Consider the following 26,078-nt stretch of genomic DNA (forward strand, 5'->3'; position numbering starts at 1 on the left):
TAAATTCCTAGCTGGTAAAAGGAACCTCGCCCCGACCCCATGAGACTCGCTCCGACGCTACAGGTCCAGCCCTCAGCCTTAAAGGTCAAGCTGAACTCGAACGGGTCGGGCACGGTAGTCTGGTCCCCTGAAGTCCCCCAGAGGTCCCCGAGTAAGGCTCTCTGGCACCCAGACCACACGCGCACCTCGAGGCCCTGTCAAGGACACTCACCAGCTATCTCCCAGGTTACTAAGGAAAGACTCGTGGGACCGCGGCGACCGCAGCTGCGCGGGCGTCGTGACGTCACGAGGCGAGGAGGCGGCGCAGGCGTAACGCGTCACGGGCGGCCTGGCAGCTGGCGGCATTGAGGCGGACGCGGCTAGAGGTCCGTCTGACCGCGGCGTCGGGACTTGGTTTCTGGGCATGAGCTGAGAGCACCACGCCGAGGCCACGAGGTGAGTTCGGCCGCGACATGTCCCTGCACCTCAGCGCTAGACCCGCGAGAGGTCTTACAGGAGGCCGCCCTCCCAGGACTGCATCTCAGGCCCCGCCCCGGATTGTCCTGTCGCTGGCCCGGAAATAACAATCCGAGTAATGACCCCTCGCCTGTGTGAATTCGCAGCCAGAAATCGGGAAGCCAGGGTTCCAGGCCTGGCCCACCGCTTGCTTTTAGAATCAAGTGTCTCCTCTTCTCTGGATTGCACTTTCCCCAGATGACTATTTCTGGCTTCCAGGGTTGTTGCAGCTCAGCTGGAACGATGAATGTAACCGCATTTTGTGAACTCTGGTAGTCTAAAGGCTTGTTGCTATTGCAAAAGCAAAGCATTTTGGTAGTCCCATGCCGTCTTGATCTTTTATTACCCTTTACCGTTCCTCAAAAAGCCATTTACTGAGCTGTCACCAAAATTGTCTTATTTAAGACTCACAACGACCTCATGAGACAGAAATAATTGTACCCATTCTAGGAAGGAAAAAGAAACTAAGGCTCCAAGTGGAGAAATGACTTGCTTCATTTAGTAAGTATTGAGCACCAGCCGTGAGCCAGGCAGTGTACTTAAGTGCTGGAAATAGAACCATGATCAAGATTGGCAAGGTCCTGTCCTATGGGAGCTTATGTTCTAGTGAAGGAAACAGAGAGGGAAACATTAAATAATACATTGAATTAGCATTATATAGGAGGAAAAATGTGGCAAGGTGGCGAAGATATAGAATAACAAGGGACTCTGTTAAGGAAAGCTTTTCTATGGAGAGGATACTTAAAGATCATGTGACTTGCTAAAGGCGCAGTTACTAGGTGCAAAAGTCAGGATTTGAATCCAGACCCGCATATCCTGCACTCTTAGCAGTAAAACATGGTACCTTTTTGTGGTAATAAGTATTAATAGCTATTGGTATTAGTGCAGATTTTAGACATGAGAAAATCAGAATGTCCTGTCGTTCAAGTCTCAAATGTCATCTCCTTTAGAGAAACCTTCCCTCCACTCAATCTGAAGTTGCCCAGCCCCTGTCACATCACCCTGCTTAATTGTATTTGTGGCGTGTATCACTAATTATATCTTCTTTATTTATTTTGCTTTTGTTTTGTCCTGCTCTCCTTCCAAACATAAGCATCCGGAGGATAGCGACCTTGCTTGTTCACTGCTCTGACTCCAGTAACTAGATAAGTCCTAGGTAATAGAAACAGTGAATTTATTTTTTGAATGAATGATTTGTTTAAAAAGTAGGGAAAAAGGAAAGCAGAAAGAAGACAAAATGTGTCTCCCCTGGGATTAAATTTATATCTGTTTTGCCTTTCTCCCAGGAGGTTAGAACAAGAGCTGTGTCTTTCTCATTTCTCTATTTCAGTACATAGCCCAGAGTTTAACAGTTCCTAGTTGCTTGGTTTACATTGCTGAACAGATTAAAGATGTGAATGGGAAAGGAAGAACAATACCTCATGTGCAGGGTATTCAATAAACAATTAACTAGGGACTGCTGTGCTAGACTTTATAGGGTGTGCTGAGATGAATAAGAGGTAATGGCAGTTGTTGTGACTGACCTCATGGTTCCTGTAGTGCTGACCTCTGAGGCACTTCTGGATATAGGACATGTGTTCTCTAGCAGGGATTTCTGAATTTTGGCACAGCCTGCTCTCTTACCAGCCCCTAAAGCTTTATTTTACATCTGTCATCTCATTTTTGGTCCTTGAAGCCTTAAGTTTTAAACAGGGCAAAATTTATTAAAGATGGGGAAACTGAAGCTGAGAGAGAAGTAACTTCCAGTGGAAATGCCACAATTTGTGCTGAGCATGGTGGCTCACACGTGTAATCCCAGCACTTTGAGAGGCCGACGTACCTGGGGTCAGGACTTCAAGACCAGCCTGGCCAACATAGTGAAACCCTGTCTCTACAAGAAAATACAAAAATTAGCCAGGCGTGGTGGTGTGCGCCTGTAATCCCAGCTACTCGGGAGGCTGAGGCACGAGAATCCCTTTAACCGGGGAAGTGAAAGTTGCAGTGAGCCGAAATGTGCCACCACTCACCAGCCTGGACAACAGAGGAGAGTCTGTCTCAAAAGAAAAGAAAGAAAGAAATGCCACAATTTGAAACAATGTCTTCTGACACCAAGCTTTCTGCTCTTTCTACTGCTGTCTCCATCATAATCCTGTGTTCTCCTTGACTGTGAGATGAGACATTTCAGGAACTAAGACTAGTAATAATTTAAGCTAACATTAATTGAGTGCTTCCTAGGTGCCATGCACGGTTCTAAATGCTTTAGGTATATTAACTCAGTGAATCTGCACCCTAATTTCATGAGGCATTATTCCCATTTTACAGATGAAGGAACTGAGGCCAACAGTGGTTAAGTAACTTGCACAGAGCTACATAGCTAGCAAATGGTGGAACTTGACTGACTAGGGAGGAAATTAGTCTCTTCTTCCTGGTCTGTCCCAAAAGAGTAAGCATGATAATAGCTAGTATTTATTGATTACTTACTGTTGTTAGATACAGTATTTAGTGATTTCTTACTGTCTTTAATCTTCACAACAACTCTATAAAATAAGCACTGTTATCTCTTTAGATAATGAGGAAACTGAGGCCTAGAAAGTTCAGGTAATTCATCAAATCACACAACCTGCTTTCAAACCCAGTTCGATCTATGCACAGATTTCTTATATGGCCTCTTCTCTTTGCTATATTGCCTCTTCCTTGAGGAAAAGGGATGGAGTGCTGCTCTTCCCTGCCCATCCCTTTTAATGCCATTAAGACTCTTCCTGGTGGTTTCCAAGGCTTATTTTGGGTGACAGTTGTTGAACTAAAGTATCATGTAGTAATAGAGACTTTGGCCTCCTGCCCAGTCAGCCTCTGGCTTCAGAGGAGGAAAACTTTAGTTTCTCCACACAGAACCACGCCCCTTTCACCTTAAATGGCAGCTTATGTGCTCTGGCTGCCAGAGCAGTTGTCCCAAGGGAACTGGTTCTGCAGCCCTGGTTGTGGAATCACTGAGGCCTTTGAAGGACTGCCCAGAGGGCATGCCCTCCTTGAGTAAATGTTTGTTGAGTTGAATTTGAAGTCTTGTGTTCACACATTGTTACTCCCCTCCTGCCTGAATGTTCACATTTCCTTTAGTATTTCATAGACATTGATGGAAGCAGAAACCAAAACTCTTCCCCTGGAGAATGCATCCATCCTTTCAGAGGGCTCTCTGCAGGAAGGACACCGATTATGGATTGGCAACCTGGACCCCAAAATTACCGAGTGAGTCTAAATTACCTTAGTTCTTTACCTACAATATCGGAATGTTTTGTGGTGGTGATGTCAAGAAGCATTTTCAAGGGGTGTGGGATATAGTTTGACCCCTTTACTTACATCTTATCTTTGAAGAGATAAGATGTTGTTGTTAGCCTGTTATCTTGTCACTTTTTTTACATTTGGACTCTGCTACTGCAAGGACACAGACTTGGGTATCCTTTAATCCATATACCTGTTTTTTCTTATCTGCCAAAGATGTTCTCCCATTTCCAACTATTTGAATCCTTGTACCTAGTAGCTCTAGGGAATTATTCTCTAGAATCAGCCTTGGGAATACATTTGTACCCAGAATGAAGGAACAAGCAGAAGTCTCAGTACCTTTGCAAACAGGCAGAGGAGACACCTTGACTGTAGTTCATGTTAAGCAGCCATGGAACTATAGAAGGTCAGAGTTGTAAGGAACCTTAGAAATCATCCATGTCCCTTTGGTTTTCATTCATTCATTAAATGATGTGAGTGCCAAGTGCCATGCTAAGCAGCTTTCAGACTTCTTAAATCTGAAGAACCCTGTTTTAAAGTAAAAGTAATAATCAGAGCTGTATATAAAATAACAGCTCAGAGTTGCTCTGACTAAAAGGGAGAAGAGATGGAGCCAAAATCTTTTGTCAACTACTACCCTTTCTTTGGCCATCCCTGTTTAGGCTCTGTAGAACTTCTAGGGCTCCACAGAGCACACTTAACAACCTCTAATGGGACCCAGCTTTTTTATCTTACAGTAGAGGAAACCAAGTCCTGAAAGACAGAAGTACCTTGCCCAAGATCACGAAACTAATTGAATTGCCCTGACTCTCTGCTCTTTTACATCACAGCCATTAAGATGAAAAGGAATTTCTTAGCTGAGAAAATTGAAAGGTTTTTCCCTTCTGCCAGTTGTTTGATAGGGGGAGGGTGGTGGTTGGTGGCAGAGTAGAATGAGTGGATTGGCCTGTATGAGGTCAATGCTGAAAGCCAGTTTGTTTGTTTGTTTGTTTCTTTTTGATTTTTTTTGAGACAGTTTTGCTCTGTTGCCCAGGCTAGAGTGCAATTGCACAATCTTGGCTCACTGCAACCTCCATCTCCTGGGCTTAAGCGATTCTTGCGCCTCAGCCACCCAAATAGCTGGGACTACAGGCAAGCGCCAGCATGCCAGCTAATTTCTGTGTTTTTGGTAGAAAGGTGGTTTCACCGTGTTGACCAGGCTGGTCTCGAACTCCTTACATCAAATGATCCACCCACCTTGGCCTCCCAAAGTGCTGGGATTACAGACTTGAGCCACCGTGCCAGGCCGAAAGCAAGTTTTGAGCATATCATCAATCCTAGAAGTTACTCCCTTTGGAACAGTGTTAAAGACAAGGGGAGGCCGGGCACAGTGACTCATGCCTGTAATCCCAGAACTTTGGGAGAACAAGGCAGGTGAATCACTTGAGGTCAGGAGTTTGACACCAGTCTGGCCAACATGGTGAAACCCCGTCTCTACTAACAATAAAAAAATTAGCCAGGCATGGTGGTGTATGCCTGTAGTCCCAGCTACTTGGGAGGCTGAGGCACGAGAATCGCTTGAACCTGGGAGGCGGAGGTTGCAGTGCGCTGAGATTGTGCCACTGCACTCCAGCCTGGGTGACAGAGGGAGACCCTGTGTCAAAAAAAAAAAAAAAAAAAAGGTGAAGGGAGGAGATGAGGAAACCTGCTTCTTTGAGTGTGAGATGGACAAGGTATATATGAGAGTTAGGATTAGGAAAGAGAAAAAAAAGGATATAAACTTATAAATCAGGATTATAACAAAAAGTTCCTTAAACCTGCTCAAGCTCATATCAGCCAAATGTAAATATATTTAATTCCCTTAGAAATTATGACGGTATTTAAGATGTGTTGCCCATATATTATGTTATCTTGGTCACAGGGACCGTAGAGTAGATTGCATTTATTTCGGTTCTCTTTTATGGTTCATGGCTTTTGAGGGTGACTTTATGAATCTGAACAACCTCTCAACTAACGTCTTTTCATCAAAGAAGTTTTTTCCATCATCCACAACCCAAGCTATGAGGGAATGCTCATTGTGCTTTCCATTCCCACCTCTGCCTGTCTAAATGGAAATCTAAAGTGTGGAAACAACGTTGGTTGTGTTGGCCACACTTCTCTGTAATGAGACTTTTGTTCTAATTATGTCCTGCTGCTTGACAGGAAGATTCAAACGGGCATTTGCCACCTCAGTTTATGTCATAAGTTGGAGTGTGTGGATGTTTTTTTCCAATTAGAACACTGGCAGGAACATTGAATCAGAACTTTCCCACTGATATCTCCGCTCTTTTTACATCAGGCCAGAGGTAGACATCAAGTAATAAACTGTAGATCAGAGCATGCTGGCTGGAAGTGCTGGGCTTTGCCCGTGGCTGGTTTCTCCACTTCTGTATCACCAAAGACCATTTTTATTATTTTTTTTCTATGGATTCTTTTTTGTTTTGTTTTGTTTTGTTTGTTTGTTTGTTTCACAGCTCTGTCACCCAGGCTTGAGTACGGTGGCACAATCATAGCTCATGGCAGCCTGGAACTCCTGGGTAGCTGGGACTACAGGTGCTCGCCACCATGCCTGGCTAGTTTTTTGTTTTTTGCTTTTGTTTTGTAGAGACAGGGGTCTCAGTATGTCTCTTAGGCTGGTCTCAAACTCCTGGGCTCAAGCGATCCTCCTGCCTCAGCCTCCCAAAGTGTTGGGATTACAGGCATGAGCCACTATGCCTGGCCATCCTATGGATTCTTTACCTTAAAACATTTTATCTGTCAAACAGACTGGTTTATTAAATTGTAATGAATTTATGCTTAAAGATAAAACTACCACCAAGCGTGGTGGCTCACACCTATAATCCCAGCACTTTGGGAGGCCGAAGTGGGTGGATCACAAGGTCAGGAAATCCAGACCATCCTAGCAAATGTGGTGAAACCCTGTCTCTACTAAAAATACAAACATTATCCAGGCATGGTGGTGGGTGCTTGTAGTCCTAACTACTCAGGAGGCTGAGGCAGGAGAATCACTTGAACCCGGGAGGAGGAGGTTGCAGTGAGCCGAGATCATGCCACAGCACTACAGCCTTGGCGACTCTATCTCAAAAAAAAAAAAAAAAAAAGAAAGAAATAACTACCAGTCATAGCTTATGGTTAACATAAAATGTTAATATTACCTCATTTAATTTACTTAATTACAGCAAAGGAACCTGACGTTTTAGTAAAGTAAATCTTATCTTGTAGAAATAGATTATTTCCTTCCATGTTTTTGAAATACAGAAACTTCTGGATCTTGTTCCTCTCAGGGCATGTCATGGTGAGCCTGGATGAACTATAAAATGCAGTCATTCCCAAACATTGAAGGATTACATAATGAAACTTATGTGAATATATGGTACCTGTCTTGGAGTGCAGTCTCAAAAAGTATTGCTTGAATCCAAATCTCTAAACTTCTAATGACTCTTTAATAGAAATTTGCAGAGCATCCTCCAGCTTTCCTGTTTAAACCTACCTTCTGTCCACATACTGCTGCCAGTTCCTGACATTTCCCCATTCAACAGACCCTTCTTCCCACTCTCTTTCCTATATGTGTCCCTATTCTCCACCTGATCTCTTTTATAAACTGATTTGGATACCTCTTCCTTTCAAATATTCTTTTACCTCTTGTTAGAAGACAATACAAACTTACTGTCATGAATGAATATGTAAAACAATGGCAATTTTTTAAAATAACCACTTTTCCACCCAGTTTTTTAGTTTATTCTGTGATTATTTCTAGTCATTCTATGTGTGTGTGCCTGTTGGTTATTAATCTGAGTCCTGCTCAAGTTGCACTAGGATGTCTGTCAGCCTCCTCCCAACAGAATATGCGTTTCTGACTGTCTAGCACTCTAATATTACTCTTCTTGTTTGTTTGTGTTCACTCTGTGGTTGTAATACTGACCATTTTGGGGCTATGTTAGATGCCAGAAATATTTGTATGACTAAATAGATCTTGGAGATTAGGATTTGAGGGAGTGATGATACATTCTTGTTTATGGAGGTAGTACATTCCAAACCTATGTTCTTTCTGCTATATTCTGATTCCTGTCAACTATATTATATGTAATAATTTCTTACCTACAGAATGAGAATGTTCAACTAAATGATCTGAGCATACTTCTAGCTCTAATACCGTATGAGTCTCTCTTACATAACCCCTTAAAACTTTGTGAGGTAAGTGGACCAGATATTGTTTTTCCTATTATATAGGAAATGAAGAGTAAAGTTAGTTGGCTCAGTATACTGAAGTAGTTAATGATAATTTCCCACCGCCTAATTTGGTGTTGTTTGCACAAATATTCTAATTTTTGAACAGTCATAATCAAAAGTATCCTATTTTAAATCTTAAAATGTAAGATTTTCTTTTTCATTGTTACGAGACCCAATCTAACTGTAAGTGTAAGCAGTACCTCTGAATATCATTATTAGTGCCATCCACAAAGAAGCTGAAAAACTTAATGATCTAAGGCATTATCTATTTTCTACACTGTGGTTTTCTTTCTAAAAGGGATAATACTGACTTTCTTTTTCAAGTATTAGATATGCTGTGTAAAATGCCAAATTTGTAGCCACTGTATTATGCATATAGAAGTATGAAAGAGAACAAAGCCCATAGAAATGCTAATAGAAAGAGGATTCTGAGTGGAGGGAAAATCGTAAATAAAGGCCTATAAGTAGGAGTAAGAAAGATTGTTATGTGTAAGTAGATAATCAGGAAGATCTTTCTGACTTAAGTAAAGTTTGAATACTGGATGGGAATGAAAATAGTGGCTGCATAGATAGAATACTCTCAGGTTAAGACAGGGTCTTTAAAATTCATTCAGTCAAGTCTGAATTTCATGAAAAAGAGACTCATTGTGGGTATTTAGTAGGAGACTGACATCATAAAGTGATGTGGGTTTGGTTGTTGTTGTTGTTGTTTTGTTTTTGAGACAGAGTTTCACTCTGTTGCCCAGGTTGGGGTGCAGTGGCTCAATCTTAGCACACTGCAACCTCCACCTCCCAGCCTCAGGCAATCTTCCCACCTCAGCCTCCCAAGTAGCTGGAAGTACAGGCGTGTGCCACCACACTCAGCTAATTTTTTTTGTAGAGACGAGGTCTCACTATATTGCCCAGGCTAGACAATGGTGTGTTAGTTAAGAAATTTTACATCAATATGTAGGATGAATTGGAAGGGCAGAAACTGAAGATGAAGATTCGCTGAGAGAGATTGCCATGAACCAGTCTTGCCATCAGTTATCACCTAGATAGAGACAGTGAACTTGGAGACTGATGAGTGAGTCTGAGATGAGGAAAGTGATTGAAATAGAGTGGAAGGTTGAGGTGATCCTGAGATTTCTTACCTGAGGAATATAAAAAGATCATGTCCCCCCTGACCCGAGGGATAGCTGGAAGGATCATCAGTTTGTGGCAGGGAGGAATTCAGTTTGCGGTTATGTTAAGTAAACTTAAAAGCAGTGGAGAGCCATCCAGGTGGAAATGTCCTCCTGATACAGACTTTCAGGGATAAACTAGGTAAGCTGGAATGCAAGGGAAAATGAACACATGAGCATGCGAGAACTGTGTGTTTACCCCGGAAGAAACCTGTTTCTCTCTCAGCCTGTTCCTTATGTCTCCTCATTGTCCATACTTCTTTTTATGACTTGGTTTACATGAAACAGCCTTCATTGTTTGGTTACTTAAATTGGAAACACAACAAGACCATTTAATAATGTACTTAGCATAAAACATAAATACCCATCTCATAGTAATTTCTATGTACATTTATAAAGAAAATTTTCTCTACAACAAATTGTGCACCAAAAATAATCTTAAATGTCATTTCATGGGCTTCCAATTGCCTACAACATGAAATTAAAATTCCCTCAGCCCCTCCCTGACATCCTTCACAACCTGTCCTCTGCCTACCTTTCAGCCCCATCTTACTGGCTACCCCCTCTATTCCAATGGATCAGACCCTTTTTCACCTTTGTCTTTGCACATTGCTTAGTACTCACCCACACTGACACAACCAAGTCACAGATATCACTCCTTTCACGAAGCTCTCCTTAACCACCACCTTCCCTGCACCGTTGGTCTTCTTTCTGTATGCTCATATTCATCCTCTCTGTGTACAAGCATCACATTGTTTTGTAATTGTGTGATTACGTGTCTCTCTCTCTCTTAACTAGAATGTGAGGTCCTTGAAGGCAGGAACCTAGTTTTATTCATCTGCATAGCCCATATGCCTGCTTGGCTCTAGGTATCTATTTTAACATTTGTATAGATTAATTACTTCTGTGCCATTAGGCAGAAAAGCTCTCTTAAAGACCAATTACAGAAAACACTGATTAAGTTGCAGATATATGTGTGGGGCTGGTGTGCTAATTTTCTAGCTCCTGAAGGCTGCAGGGCGCACATTTCATTAAGTGAAGCAAGCCTATGCTGAGTAGTGTGCTCTCCTGCACTTCAGCAGCAGATAAAAGTGCTTGCAGATGTGAAAGCAAGATCCTTCAGGCTTTTTTCACTATCAGAGCCTGCAGTTCCCATCTCCAGGAAGCAAAATAGTAAACATTTCATTCCTTTTGTTTCGGTGTTCCAATAGTTTTAAGAAATTATCAAACAAGAAAAGAAATCCTGGAGAAGTTGAAAGACACAGACCTAAGCAGATGTTCCTGGAATCTTAAGGTCGCACTTCTTGGGCAGAATGTGTTTGTTAGCTTTACAAAGAGTAATCTTTTGTCAGTGTGTTTTTTTTCTTTTTTCTGAGTAAATTAAAATTCATTCCTTAGGAAATGCCAATCGTGTTACCTTCCTGCTATTAAGTAGAATGGAGCTAATGAAAAGATGACCAGCCCACAGTAGCCTTAGATTTTTTTTTTTTTTTTTTGGTTGTTGTTTTGTTTTGTTTTGTTTTTGAGATAGAGTCTTGCTCTGTCATCCAGGCTGGAGTGCAGTGGTGCTATCTCGGCTCACTGCAACCTCCGCCTCCCGGATTCAATCGATTCTCCTGCCTCAACCTCTTGGGTAGCTGGGACTACAGGCGTGTGCCACCTCGCCCGGCTAATTTTTTTGTGTTTTTAGTAAAGACAGGTTTTCACCCCATGTTAGCCAGACTGGTCTCGAAGTCCTGACCTCAGGCAATCCACCCGCCTTGGCCTCCCAAAGTGCTGAGATTACAGGTGTGAGCCACTGCGCCTGGCCTGGATGTATTTTTTTTTTTTTTTAAATTTTTTAGAATAGGTTTGACTCCCCATTCTGTGGCAACTGGCACGGGGTTAAGATTTGGGTGGGTTTAGTAATTGGAAGAAGCAGCTGTGAGTTAAATATCCTGGGGGAGACTCTTCTCGCCCATCTTTGTGTGTGAGAGACTCACCCTTGCTGTATGCCTATTTAAAAGTCAAGTAAAACCACACATTTGCACTTAAGGTGTCTTCCTTTCCCCTGAAGTCACTTCCTACATTCTCTCTAGTGGTTGAGGTGTCCTAATGGGAGTTGGGAAGCTGGAAAGTAGGGGATCATGGTGGTTTTACCTTTCAAGATAGACCAGATTAATATCCACAATATGCCTTGGGATCCTTGCATTTGTCCCAGTACTAAACCTGTATTATGTCTTTCTTGTTCCACTGTGTCAGACACTTGATCCAGGATAATGGACTTGCTTGTTGATGTGCATTAGTATCAAATTTAGTATAGTGTATGGTCCATTTCATATCTTTCTGCCTCCCAAAGGAGATTCTTGCTCAAGAATAAAATTTTGATGAGTTTCTCTTAGAAAACAATGTGAATATAAATGTGGCTATAACGACAACTTTACTGACTCCCTGTGGGGTAGAATTCCCAGTAATAACAGATTTAGCATGTGGGCTGATACCTTTTTAGTATCACAGGGACAGCATTGTTTAGAGAAAGCCTTGACTCCATTTGAATAGCACGGAGGATGCCAGGAGGAAGGCCAAAGGGAAAGGAAACGGGAGAGCTGTTGGTTTGTCTCACCCCCACATCAGATGACAGGAAGTCGGAATTGAGATTGGCCACAGCAACCTGTTAAGGCCACATCTGTTTGAATAACTTAAAAGCTCTATAGAAACCAAGTAAGTTTTGGAGTAAGGAATTTAAGAAGAGGATGAGGGGCAGAGTGGTAAGCAATAGCTTGGAGTGAACATCCTGCCAGGAATAAATTTCTTCCTTGACCATCTGTATTCTTTGCTTGACCATACCCTAGAGTATAAACTGTTTCAAAGCAACTGAGGTTGGTTAGTTACCCATAGCTGGATGATTTGTAGGACTGGCTGGGTTCCCCTGCCCTTTGTGAAACCAGCCTCAGTCACATAGTTGTTCCACATTGTCCTAATGTTCAGTCACATCAGTCGTTAAAACTCTCAAGTGCTATGAAAGTATCACTAGCTGTGGTCTGATTAATGGTAGAGTTGCTCATAAGTGCAATTTGGGTCTAAGAATTAACTACAAAATCAAATAGGAAAATCTTCCAGGACTGTTTTTTTTTGTTTGTTTGTTTGTTTGTTTGTTTGCATGAATGCATGTATGTTTGTTACTTTGTTTATTTTTGAGATAGGGTAGGATTTGGCTTTTGGAGGGTGGATATGTGTTTCTAATGGAGTTATAGTTATCCACAAATGCTATTTCATTGCCAAGGAATTACAAATAAATAAATCAACACTATTTTTGAGCTTTTCAACAAAAGAAAAACAAATAGTGCTTGTAGGCCAGACAGCTGTTTGTAAGGTGTGGTTTTTTTGTTTGGTATTTTTGTGTTGGACAGATGCATAGCCATGACAATTCTAGTTCCCATTCCAAATAGAGGCAAACAACTCTGTTTGCCAAATAAATTAATATAGCAGTTTAGAGGAAGGCAGGGGGCTGGGGTGAGAGATTTCATCCCTGGGGTAAATTATCTCCTGCTTTTGTCTCACACTTCAGGCTGAGTGGCCAACAGAATTCCCAGGGCATACTCATGGACTCTTCTTTCTCCACAGATACCACCTCCTCAAGCTCCTCCAGAAGTTTGGCAAGGTAAAGCAGTTTGACTTCCTCTTCCACAAGTCAGGTGCTTTGGAGGGACAGCCTCGAGGCTACTGTTTTGTTAACTTTGAAACTAAGCAGGTAATTAAGCTTTCTCCCCATTTTATAGTATTTATCAAGCTCTGTCATCATTATTTGTGCATCTCTCTTGCCTACTAGAATAGCAGTTCTCTGTAGGCAAGAGCCATGTCTGATTCATCTGTGTGCCTTACATTGAGTCCTAAAAGAGATCCTCAGTAAACAAATGAATTAGTGACTTTCACAATTCTCTCTCCCTTAGCCAAGGTTTAAGGCAACTGACTGACCTACATTTTTGACCAAATGCATTGGGATGCCCACATTGAGCACATATACATCCCCCTCTCTATTCTCTTTTGTTTGTTGCTTTACTGGCTGGCCAACTGACAAAGCCTTCTTTTCTTTCAGTAGTTTTGCCCTGTGGTACAGAAACCTACCTGTGATGAGACACACACAAAGACTCTTTTATTATTTCTTCTCAAGGTCTCAGAACAAATGCATATAAATTTTAATGTATGTAGAAGAGAGCATTCACCTTCAACCATGATATATACATGGATCTCCTTGTGTTAAAATTTAGTCCTTGAAGTGGAACTGCATTGATAAAGAAATTGAATTTGATTGTTAATAAATGTAGAGATGCTGCATAGTACTTATAAATTTATTCATCATATGTAAGAACATCGCATAGTTAATGTTATGTTAATAATTTGGGCCTGGCTCACACCTGTGATCACAACTACCCAGGAGGCTGAGATGGGGAGACTGTTTGAGACCAGCCTGGGCAACATAGTGAGACTCTGTCTCTAAAAAAAATTTTTTTAATTATGTGTGATGGTGCACCTATAGTCCTAGCTACTTGGGAGGCTGAGGCAAGAGGATCACTTGAGCCCAGGAATTCAAGGCTGCAGTGAGCTATGATCACACCACTATACTCCATCCAGCCTGGGCGACAGAGCAAGACTCCATCTCATAATAATAACAATAATTTGTATGAGTGTTTTTCTTTATTCTGAAATTAGTGTGTGAATATTATAGATGAAAATATAGATAACTGGCCAGGTGCAGTGGCTCACTCCCGTAATCCCTGCACTTTGGGGGGCCGAGGCAGACGGATCACAGGGTCAGGAGATCAAGACCATCCTGGCTAATATGGTGAAACCCCGTCTCTACTGAAATAAAAACAAATGAGCTGGGCCTGGTGGCGGGCACCTGTAGTCCCAGATACTCGGGAGGCTAAGGTAGGAGAACGGTGTGAACCCGGGAGGCAGAGCTTGTAGTGAGCCGAGATCGCGCCACTGCACTCCAGCCTGGGCAACAGAGTGAGACTCCATCTCAGAAAAAAATATATATATAGATAGATAACTGAGAAAGAAAATGTAAATCACTTGGCCTAATACGCAGAAATAATCACTGTTAACATTTAGTCATATATCTTTCTTTTTTTGTTTCTTCACATTCACACACACATAAACACACATTATGCAGTGTTGTAACACACAAACAGAATCATATTATCATGTTTATCATTCAGAGTATACTAAAATTTTTCTACTGTTTAATCACATCAAGATACCATTCTGTATCTTGATATTGTGGTTTCACTGGTGTTTGTATGTACCTATGTGTGTGGGGAGGTAAAATCATTGATCTGTATCTGAGATTTGGGCATTTTATGATTGTATGTGACTTAGACTGCATTTAAAAACTAATCATTTTTAATGACTACATAATGTGAATATATAATATTTGACTAGTCCCCAATTGTTAGCTATTTGGGTTGTTTCACTGGTATTTGGGTTGATTCACTAGTATAAATATCACAAGAGTGAGTATTTTTATAGCTCTAATTATGTATATTTGCCACATTTGTGGAGATGGAATGGCATCATCAAAGTCCATGCATAGTTTTTCTTTTCTTTTCTTGTTTTTTTTTTTTTGACAGAGTTTCACTCTTGTTGCCCAGGCTGGAGTGCAATGGCACGATCTCAGCCCACCGCACCCTCTGCCTCCCGGGTTCAAGCGATTCTTCTGCCTCAGCCTCCCAAGTAGCTGGGATTACAGGCATGTGCCACCACACCCAGCTAATTTTGTATTTTTAATAGAGTCAGGGTTTCTCCGTGTTGATCAGGCGGATCTCAAACTCCTGACCTCAGGTGATCTACCCGCTACAGCCTCCCAAAGTGCTGGGATTACAGGTGTGAGCCACTGTGCCCAGCCTATAGTTTTTCTTAATACAACTGCCAGATTGTCTTCAAGAAATGATGTATCAGTATGTTCTGAGATTGTATGGTAGTGTCATTTCTCCTTGCCAGTGCTGGGTATTTTTTATTTCCTCTAATTTTTTAAAATATGATAGCCAATAAGTAATACATTGTTACTCTAATTGTTCAAGTATTTTGAGTGAAGTGAAATAATGCACTATATAATTAGCATTCTTTTTTTTTTTTTTTTTTAATACGGTCTTGCTCTGTTACCTAGGCTGGAGTGCAGTGACACAATCATTACCCACTACACCCTTGACCTCTGAGTTCAAGTGATGCTCCCACCTCAGCCGCTGCAATAGCTGGGACTACAGGCATATTCCAGCATGCCTGGCTAATTTTGCATTTTTTGTAGAGACAGCGTTTCACCATGTTGCCCAGTCTGGCTTCAAACTCCTGGGCTCAAGCAAACTGCCCTTCTGTGCCTCCCAGAGTGCTGGGATTCCAGGTGTGAGCCACCACAACTGGCCAGCATTTTTAAATATTTTATTCTTTCTTAATGATAAAATGAAGTACAGTGATAATTCCTTTTTTTTTTTTTTTTTTTTTTGTCCCGAGACATGGTCTCTCTCTGTCATCCAGGCTGGAGTATAGTGGCACGATCACAGCTTAGTGCAACCTCAACTTCCTGGATTCAAGTAGTCCTCCCATCTCAGCCTCCCAGGTAGCTGGGACCACAGGCACACACAACCACACCAGCTAATTTTTGTATTTTTTTGTAAAGTCAGGGGTTCATCATGTTGTCAGGCTGATCAAACTCCTGAGCTCAAGCAACCTGCCTGCTTCAGCCTCCCAAAGTGCTGAAATTACAGGCGTGAGCCACTGTGCCCGGTCTGGGAATTGTTGCAGACAACTAAAATCAGTGGTCATGTTTGGGCATAGATACTAGTTTAAAAACACTGGAGTAGAATACAAAGCCTAGTTTATATTTCTGGCTCTTTTATTTATTAACTTTGAGCAAGGCTCTTAACTTCTTTTGGCCTCGATTTTCCATCTAAGAAAGGAAATTAAAAATACATATCCTTCTTAACTTATGGGAAGTTGGGAGAATAGATGCAAGTATAAGAAAACATAGTGGGCATTTAATATTTTCGAATATATGAAAACATTTGAAATAATGTATACAGGTAGAAAATTATTTTTAAAAACATTTAAAAATAAAATATTTAAAAATAAAATGCCCCTGCTGGCAACTGCTGCTACTTTGGAACTGATAGAGTGCCCTGTAAGTTCTTATTCACCAAATGAAGCTTAAAAGAATAAAATGTTTCTTACCTGACACTCTAGCTTTGTGTGCCGTAGTGGGGCAAGGATGATTAGTGAATGTCCAATGCCTACTACACAGTGAGAACTCAGTAAATATTTGTTAAATGTCATACTGGTAAGTTTTGTAGGAACAGGAGAATCACCAGGAAAACCAGACTGGAATGCCTACTGGCTTCTATAGCCTCTCCCTGCTCCCTGGAACATCCTACTCCTCCTCTGTTCCTTAAGCGTTTCTTCACCCTCACTAAACATGGGTTAAACTTGGCCAAATGTCTCATGGATGCAAATGGGGCAGAGAAGGTTTGGCAGGATGGAAAGTACAGGCAGGTTTCCTGGGAATGACCCAGAGTGACTGTTAGCCAGCTTCAGGAATTCCTTTCAACCATATTACTCCTGTGTCTGATGGGGAAAGGGTCAAGGAACTTTCGGTTCTGAAAACCAGGTGCATAGATTGACTCACACAGATACCTTGCTAACGGTCTCTTTGACTCACTCCTGCTTTTTCCGGCCTAGTTTCCTTGACTCCCATGCCCTTTAAAGCAATTATTCCTCACTATGAATCCAGAGAGTACGACCTAGTCGAGGATATGGTTCCAGGGCCCTTGCGGGGAGTACAGTTTCTTGACATAGGAGGTGCTACCCTAAGTAACGGAAGTGTGTATATGGCTGTCACATAATGGGAACAGCACTATTACTAGCATATGTTAGGTGCATATCATATACTTCATGCTTTATATTCTTTGAGTCCTCACAGCAACCACTGAGGAATAAGTATCCATATTATCTACTAAAAATTCTATATTATGTATCTATATTTTACAGTTGACAAAGCTAGAGACACTTAAGTGACCTGCGAAATATCATACTGCCAACAAATGACAGACCAGGATTTGAATTTTTGTCTGACTGACTTAAAAATTCACGCCCTTAGCCAGGCACAGAAGCTCACGCCTGTAATCCCAGCACTTTGGGAAGCCGAGGTGGGCAGATCGTGAAGTCAGGAGATTGCGACGGTCCTGGCCAACATGGTGAAACCCCGTCTTTACTAAAAAATACAAAAAAATTAGCCAGGCATGGTGGTTCACGCCTGTAGTCCCAGCTACTCAGGAGGCTGAGGCAGGGGAATCGCTTGAACCCTGGAGGCGGAGATTACAGTGAACTGATAGTGCACCATTGCACTCCAGAGCCTGGCCACAGAGCAAGACTCTGTCTCGAAAAAGAAATGCCCTTTTTAAAATTCTGCCTTGTAAAATTGTAAACCCTTGCCAGTTATTTACCAAAAACAATTTGTTAGAAACTGAGCCATCAAAGCTAGTGAGGCCCTGTGAGAATACATATAGCTAGTTAAGCACTTCAGTTTTTAACTAACATTTGTCCCTTTCCTGGACAGGAAGCAGAACAAGCCATCCAGTGTCTCAATGGCAAGCTGGCCCTGTCCAAGAAGTTGGTGGTGCGATGGGCACATGCTCAAGTAAAGGTATGTCTGAGAGGCTAGAAAGGCATCAAGCCTCATCCTAAATAAGCCTTCTGAAAGACAGTTGTCCACTTACCTGTTTATGCCCCAATCTCTTCACGCCAGAAACAGCCATACTTCAGGCTCCTACTTCTATCTGCCCTGTGTGTTGCCAGATTTTTCTTTTGAGAACATCTCAGGAGGGATTAAGTTCCTTGGTTATTTCTCTCCACATGCCCACAGATCCTGGTTTTGATTTTCTCATGTGGCTAATAATTACTACGCTCAGACCTCTGTCATTTCTTCGGGTGGAGGGTTCTTTGGAGGAAAAAAAATGTATTTATTTTTAAAATCAGTTGCCATAGGCATTATTAGACTCTTCCCAGCCTCTGACTCTGGAGAGTTTGAATTTGTTTATTCTAAATGCTTGAGAAATGGGTAGTTTGTATGAGTGCTTAAAGCACTGGCATCTCCTTATTCCAGAAATCTTGGGAGTTACCAGGGTGTGGGTTCATGGGGCTTTGCAGTGCCTGTATTGTGTTTAAGTCCTGAGAAGCACTAGGCTGCCCTGTGCATTCTGTAATTAGTCTCTTGGGAGAATGCACTAGAAGAGCTGCAGCCATTAAAAAAAAAAACAAAACAAATGGCATTCTGTTCCAGCTGGCACAGAGGTGGTAAAGTGTGTTGACTGGAGCGTTCCCAAGAGTTGATCTGCCTCCTTCTGCCGTGGGGACTTGAAAAACCTGCGTGCACAAAGATTTGTGACAGTTTTGAGTTGGAACTGAAATCTTTAGCTCTAAGCATGGTTTTTGATCAGAGACTCTCTAACCCCCTCCCCAACAAACTTCCCAGTAAAGAGTCACAGAGACTAAACAGACATTTAAACTCAATGTCCAAGCTGAAAAACTAAGTTCAGATACTTTAGATCCTTCTGAGTATTCCAGGTAATCACAGAGCCTTCTCAATTTCTAGGACACATTGCATTAAAAATAGAAACAACAAGGAGAATTACCAAATGCTTTTTTACTCAAGGGAAAATCAAGTCTCATTTACCAAACTCGTTTTCTCGTTCTGCATCTCATTGAAAAGGCATGCAAGAGAAATCATTCTCCATTCCTGTCTTTCATTTGAAAATCTCTTTGCCTCACGGTTCTCTTCTCCTATAAATCTTTTTTGACCAGAGGCTCTTGATTGCTCTTCAATATTATATTTACTTTTTACAAGAAGTATGTAGTTATCTGGCTAGGGCATGGTGGCTCATGCCTGCAATCCCAGCACTTTGGGAGGCTGAGGCAGGAGGATGGCTTCAGCCCAGGAGTTCAAGGCCAGCCTGTGCAACATAGTGAGACCCTGTCTTTACTGTTTCTAATAAAATTTTCAAAGAAAAAAAAAGTATGTAATTATCTGACATCAAATTAAACTACTACTTTACTGTAGAATGTTTTCTGTATCAACAACTGAAAGCTGTTACAACTTTTATTCTTCACTCAGGCCTGTTAAGAGTTAAATATTATGCTCAGTTGGTACTTTGCAAAATTTAAAGGTTTTTTTGTTTTTTGAGATAGGGTCTGGCTCTGTCACCCAGGCTGGAGTGCAGTGGCAAGATCTTGGCTCACTGCAACCTCTGCCTCCCAGGCTCAAGCAATCCTCTCACCTCAGACTCCTGAGTAGTTGGGACTACAGGCATGTGCCAGCATGCCTGGGTAATTTTTGTTTTTTGTTTTCTTTAACAATAGAGACAGGGTTTTTGCCATGTTCCCTAGCCTAGTCTCAAACTCCTGAGCTCAAGCAATCTGCCCACCTGAGCCTCCCAAAGTGCTGGGATTAGAGGCGTGAGCCACCGTGCCTGGCCAGTTAAAAGTATTTTTAATAAAATAAATATTGTAAGAGGCGATATGTGACAGTTAAAATAAGAATATAAGAAGGCAACCCTCCTGTGTGTTTGTACCATCTGAGAAATTGAAAGTTGACATTTTTTTCCTATCAAATAAGAAGGAACTGATGACTAGATGGAAGCATCTTTTTCTAAACTTACAGCTTTTAGGCCAAAACTATGTGACATTTTTCATTAATTCTAAATGTAAAGTAGTCCTAAAATTGGAAGTAAGATGATGCACTGACGGTATTAGTTTCTGAACCCACGCACTACAGTAAAGGGCTGGTTTCTGCCCAAATGAAGTAATTTCTCTATTTCTCATTTTCAGAGATACGAACATAACAAGAATGATAAGATTCTTCCAATCAGTCTTGAGCCATCCTCAAGCACTGAGCCTACTCAGTCTAACCTAAGGTAAGATGATGTGCTATAGAAAGACACGGTAATTCAGGAGCTTCAGCCATTTCATTATTCCATGTCTTCATAAAATAGTGAGTCTTCAGACTCTTAGAATTTATTAATTTGACAAGAGATGTGTTCAGTTAGTCTCCAGAATGTATACATTTCCTCTCCTTCCATCCACCTAAGGTCATGTAGTCCCCATTTACAGAATCATTCCCTCAAAAAAGACTGAGTGTAGCTACTACATACCAACCATCGTGCTTGGCACTGGAAATACAAAGACAGATCAGTCATTATCCTAAAAACAAGCATTTTAATAAGGCCTTGGGTCTCTTGGGCGTTTGTCATTATATACCAATTTTTACCCAATCGTAAGTTCCCTTATACAAAATTTTGGTTTGCAGATATTTGATTCTGTGTACCATTGCAACAGCCATAACAGTTTTGGTTCTAGTTTGTACGAATTGTTAGTTATTTCTTTGAAGTTTAAAACAGGAGAACTAAGGGTTGGGTAGAGGAAGGGGAAGTTAAGTGGATGGTTGAGCAGAAGTAGAAGGTGGGTTTTTTGTTTGTTTGTTTTGTTTTGCATTGTAGCCTAGGGAGACATTTTAGCAATAACAATAGCCAGGATTTATTGAGCTTACTCTGAAGCAGGCACTGTGCTAAACATGTTACATGCAGTATGTCATTTACTTATGGCTGAGATCACACAGATGGCAAATAACAGTCAGTATTCAAAGCCAGGTCTATTAGACTTCAAAATTTAGTCTTGTAGTTACTATTTCAAAGAAGCCCCAGGCCATAAGTGCAGGACTAAAGCCTGTTCCGGGGTTGGAAAAGACAATATGTGATTGGGAAAGACAATATGTGTTGGGGAAGACAATCAGTGATACTTAAGGATCAGTAACCAACAATCCTAAAGTCGGGAAAGTGATGCCTGTTTGGGTGGAGCACCAAGCAGGGGGAATAAATGCCTTTCTTGTATATTACCTGCACCAAGCAAAACAGATTTACAAGCATCTCATTAAACCTAAGGGAAGGTGTTCCTGAAATGTTTTCAGGAATGGTAAATTGGTAAATTTAAATTAATTTTATGGTTACTCATTTAAGTTTAATATGATTTTTTTTATTTTTGCTCTAGGGAATTAAGTGACTTCTATAGATTCACTGGGAGCATATATCCATTGTGTTATTTTCCTCATGAGATTTGAACCTCCTTGATCACAGATTGATCTCCATGAAGGTTTTCATAAATCTAACTCCTTTTGGAAAGAGATGACTGCATTTGTGCTTGATGGTCTTCATGTTACGATGAACATGTCTTTAGTTTCTTAGGATTTGTATATGCCACTTGTTTACAAGATAGCCTAGGGTTTTCCATCTATTTTTTTATCCAGAAGACCGCAGCTTACATCTCTCTATTAACATCTATACCTAATGAGAGAAGGTTGCTTCCCTGTGACTCATACAAAATCAGTGACCGGCTGTGCCATTAATGGAAGAGGGGCCAGAATGCATCTCGGTAATACATCAGTGTTCTTTTTATTGTAACTTAGTTTTTAAATTTCTTGCCCATGTATACCTTTTGAGGATCTCCAAAAGGCCACTTATACACTCCCTCCAGGTTTCTCTCACTGGCTCTAGATAGTTAACAGCGTCAAGAATGGAAAATGAAGGTAGCCATAGGCCAAAAACTACCTACTCCCTGAGTGCTCTGCATTCAGGTCCAGGGATAGCAATGATCTCAATCAAAAGCAAATTCCTCACCGATTCTCTAGGATCTCCTCTCCCTTCCTGTGTAATATAGGACTATTTAGCTCTTGATAGAGAAGAAAAAATGAGAGCTTTAGTGATGAGTTGAATTCTCACTGCAGTTTGTTAACTGTGTGAACCTTGATCATATCACTACCTCTGCATTTGTTTCTGTATCTGTAAAACATGGATGATAACCTATGTAGAGCCATTGCAAGGATTAAAAACATTATAAGTAGGTCAAGTGCAGTGGCTCATGCCTGTAATCCCAGCATTTGGGGAGGCTGAGGCAGGAGGATTACTTGAAGCCAGGAGTTCAAGACCAGCCTGGACAATGTAGCGAGACTCCATCTCTACAAAAAAAGTTTTAAAAAATCAGCTGAATGTGGTGGTGTGTGCCTGTAGTCCTAGCTACTCGGGAGGCTGAGGCAGTAGGGTTGCTTGAGCTCAGGAGTTCAAGGTTTTAGTAAGCTGTGATGGCACCACTGCACTCCAGCCTTGGTGGCAGAACAAGACCCTGTCTAAAAAAAACAAAAACAAAAACAAAAAACAGTATAAGTAAAATGCTGGGCACTGTGCCTGGCTCATTGTAAGCACTTTGTAAATGATAGTTTTTATTAACACACATTCATCAATAAAAAGAGACTGTATAGGATTTCCAGAATGGTTTCTTTCCATTTTTATTCAGTGATTCAGGTGAAACCTGGGCTTTTGAGTCAGTTTGTATTCAAATCTCTGCTCTGTCATTTACTCGCTGTGTAATATTGGGCAAATGAACCTTTCTGTGCCTCAGTTACAACATCTGCAAAATGAGGAATATAACCTATTTTATAATGTTGTTTTCAATTCTACAAGAATTATTTTTAGTGCCTACTCTCTGCCAAGCATTAAGGTGCTGAACAGTGTCTGCGTCTGAGGATTAAATGTAAAAATATATGAAGTACTCCTAACAATGTCTGGGTTTATGTTAAAAACTTAATAGATGGCCAGGCGTGGTGGCTCACGCCTGTAATCCCAGCACGTCGGGAGGCCGAGGCTGGCGGATCACGAGGTCAGAAGATGGAGACCATCCTGGCTAACACAGTGATATCCCATCTCTACTAAAAATACAAAAAATTAGCCGGGCGAGGTGGCAGGCGCCTGTAGTCCCAGCTACTCAGGAGGCTGAGGCAGGAGAATGGCATGAACCCGGGAGGTGGAGCTTGCAGTGAGCCGAGATCGCACCACTGCACTCCAGCCTGGGTGACAGAGCAAGACTCCATCTCAAAAAAAAAAAACAATAGATGGCTCAGACTTGATCTCTTTGTTAGAATGAGAGAATTAGTTACATATGTAAAATGTTTAAATGTTTGTAATTTAGTGTCTTGTTGCTTCTCTAATATTCCCAAGAGGCTCAAAGAGATCAACTATACAGGTATTTTCTGCAGGTATTTAGGCCCACTCTGATCCTCTGCTATTCTTTTTCCAGTGTCACTGCAAAGATAAAAGCCATTGAAGCAAAACTGAAAATGATGGCGGAAAATCCTGATGCAGAGTATCCAGCAGCGCCTGTTTATTCCTACTTTAAACCACCAGATAAAAAAAGGACCACTCCGTATTCTAGAACAGCATGGAAATCTCGAAGATGATGGTTGTGAATTACTGTAGCAGCAAAAGCAAATTGGTCTCCACACCTAAAATCGTCTGCCTTTGTACTTTGTAGATGTGAATGGCACTATTCAACGGAGCACAATCACATGTTAGCATTTGGTAACATAATGTTTTTGGATGTTCTTATGGATGTTTTTTCCCTGCACTATGTATGGAATTGAGCATCATCCAGAATAAATAGGATTGTATCCCAAATTGTGATTGGAACCCTGGGATGCTCTAATTGGCTGGTTTGTTTGGATTTGTAACTCCAGAAACATTCGTAGTGTGCCAGAGCCAAAGGCAAATACACAAAATTTATTTTTTTTTACTTAAATCAGGAAACTAAATATATTAATGTCTATTAAAAAATTGAGCATCTTTCTACGCTTATGTGTCTTGACAACACAAAGAAAAAGTAAAACGGAGGGAAGTGAGAGACAGATTTTAAATCATGTTCAGAACTGTTGTTCCAGAATTTACTATGGCAGTCCCTCCAACTGGACTGAAAAAGAGAAAGTTCTTGGCAAAAAGGAGCTGATTCTTTGAACAAATGTTGTGGTAATCTGTTTAAGAATTATGCTTATTGTTTCAAAATCCCAACTAGGAAAACATGGTGTATATCTTAAAGTTGTTCGTGTTAAAACTAGAATCAAATTTAATATTTTATACCACAACACAAGTTCTATTTGGAAATTGAACTTTTATTCTATAGCAATCATTTTTTTCAAATCTAGATAACCTTGCCTTCTATAATAACAAATGTTGCTATTATCATGGGACTTTTAAAATTACATTTATTGCATGGGATTGTTTTTATAGCATGAGAATGTTCTGTTTGGAATTATATCATGGTCAATCTAAATAGAAAAAGCAAAATTTCTTTGAAAACCTAAACATTGCTATATTGGTCACTATCAAACATACAATTTTCTAATAATTGTGTAGCGGTCTAAGTGGAAGAGATTGCATTAACTTGTGCAGGACGAGGAGAGGACATGCAGTGGGCACAGAAAGTCAATGGAACAGACGCCACTGTGGCACCAAGACTGTGATGACTTTGTGTGGTAGGTAGTTTTAAAGGACTGCATGCCTTGGAAATGATTCTTCACTTGGAGAACATACTTGCCTCTAGATATTTCACTCTAAGCATCCTAAATATAACAATAGAGAAAAATAAGTCAACCAACAGATTTGGGGATGTGTTTCTTCAGCACATTTTGGTCATTTTGGTGCCAAGTTTGACATACTGTTTAATTGGGCAGCACCTTTGCTCCTTTACCAGGTATGTATCACTTCGTTACTCCAGGTGCCATTCTTGGTGATTACAGACTGTTTATCACTATCATTGTTAGCAAGAGGAAGCTTTCATTATAGGAACTTAACACCTTCCCATGAGTATAAATGAATTTAAGACATTTGAATCAAAACTTCAGTAGAGGGAGGTTTTAGAATTCATAAAACTGGTTCAATGAAATTATTTTTACTTTTTCCAAGGTTAATCTTTTTAAATATCTCTAGACATCAAATACTTTCTGTATGTGTTAGCTGTGTCTATCTATGATGCAAGTAACTCTCCTCCTATTTGGGGGATAGTTCAGAGAGGTAGGAGCATTATCTCCCATTTTTCTGGTGACTTCTTGGAGTATAGAATTCACCATTTTATCCATAAGTCTTCAAAGGGTAATGGTGGAGTAGAACTTACATAATGCAAAATAGTCTTCTATTTTTAATAGGAACTTAGAAAAAACTTAATATATAGAGTTGTTTCCTTTAGAAACCAGAGCTATTTATTTGTATTTAAAGCATTGTTTATTATTTGTACTGATTCTTATCCCTCTGTGAATAAATGTAAGATGGTGTCTGTGTGGTTATATCTTTTCTCATTCACTTAATGGCATAGACTGCAGTTCTCTGACAGGCTTGTTTCCACTCAGGACTCTGGCCAGCATGTCCAGGTCAGGTGCTGCTTCTAAGTGCCTTCTCTGCAGAGGGTTCTGGCTAGAGAGTCAAACTCAGAGGTAACTTTACCCTTTATGCCTGCCTACCTCTGTTGTTAGAAATGGGAAGAGAGACCAGCTGTTTCTACTGCAAATGTCAATATTTGAAAAGAAGTTGTTAATGGAAATTTCTGCAAGCATCATACTATGTTTAGTCTCTCATAGTAGAGATTTCAAAAGAATAAATTATGTATCATAAATATGCTGAAAGCAGTCTGATGAAAGGTTTTTAAATTTCAGGTGTTAACTTGGTCAACTCTTTGTTAGGAGGTTGTCTGTACTTAAGGTAAAATTTTTCTTTGGTTTACTGGTTAATTATTTTGGTTTGCTAAAATTTTGTCACTTATAATTTGGGTTTATATACAAGAGTGAAGAATTGAAGGAAATATTGCAGAGAGAGGTATGAACTATTTTCTTCATCTCAATTCCTATTTTATCAAATGCAAAATGTAATCCTAACCAGTTGGTTTTCTATATATCTCAGTACTGGGGAGGAGTATCACATGAGGAAAGATTTTTCAAAGCATGTCCGCTGAGGCACAAGAATCGCTTAAACCCAGGAGGCAGAGGTTCCAGTGAGCCGAGATTGTGCCATTGCACTCCAGCCT

General features: G+C 40.8%; 2 protein-coding genes across 6 annotated transcripts in view; one reads left to right on the plus strand and one right to left on the minus strand.

The window, feature by feature from the left end:
• MRRF (mitochondrial ribosome recycling factor) overlaps nucleotides 1-969 on the minus strand; it is a 65,837-nt gene extending 64,868 nt beyond the window's left edge. For 2 of the 3 annotated variants that reach the window (XM_011927374.1, XM_011927373.1), the window contains exon 1: nucleotides 212-969. In XM_011927374.1, coding sequence (XP_011782764.1) covers nucleotides 212-405 — 194 coding nt within the window. In that variant the 5' untranslated portion in view covers nucleotides 406-969. The remainder of the gene's footprint in view (nucleotides 1-211) is intronic. The other variant, XM_011927375.1, reaches the window with a different exon arrangement.
• On the plus strand, nucleotides 286-25,782 carry RBM18 (RNA binding motif protein 18). 3 transcript variants are annotated; one of them, XM_011927369.1, is made up of 6 exons: nucleotides 286-435; nucleotides 3,589-3,717; nucleotides 12,765-12,891; nucleotides 17,749-17,835; nucleotides 20,016-20,101; nucleotides 23,310-25,782. In XM_011927369.1, exons 2-6 carry the CDS (start codon nucleotides 3,605-3,607, stop codon nucleotides 23,467-23,469), a joined length of 573 nt encoding a protein of 190 aa, XP_011782759.1. In that variant the 5' UTR covers nucleotides 286-435; nucleotides 3,589-3,604; the 3' UTR covers nucleotides 23,470-25,782. The 3 variants fall into 3 exon arrangements, with proteins under 3 accessions (XP_011782759.1, XP_011782760.1, XP_011782761.1); XM_011927370.1 differs by having other exon boundaries at nucleotides 310-435; nucleotides 3,599-3,717; XM_011927371.1 differs by lacking the exon at nucleotides 286-435 and adding an exon at nucleotides 565-659.
• The last annotated feature ends 296 nt before the right edge of the window (nucleotides 25,783-26,078 follow it).

This window comes from Colobus angolensis, unplaced genomic scaffold (assembly GCF_000951035.1).
Source record: "Colobus angolensis palliatus isolate OR3802 unplaced genomic scaffold, Cang.pa_1.0 Scaffold71, whole genome shotgun sequence".
In the NCBI taxonomy this organism is placed as follows: Eukaryota; Metazoa; Chordata; class Mammalia; order Primates; family Cercopithecidae; genus Colobus; species Colobus angolensis.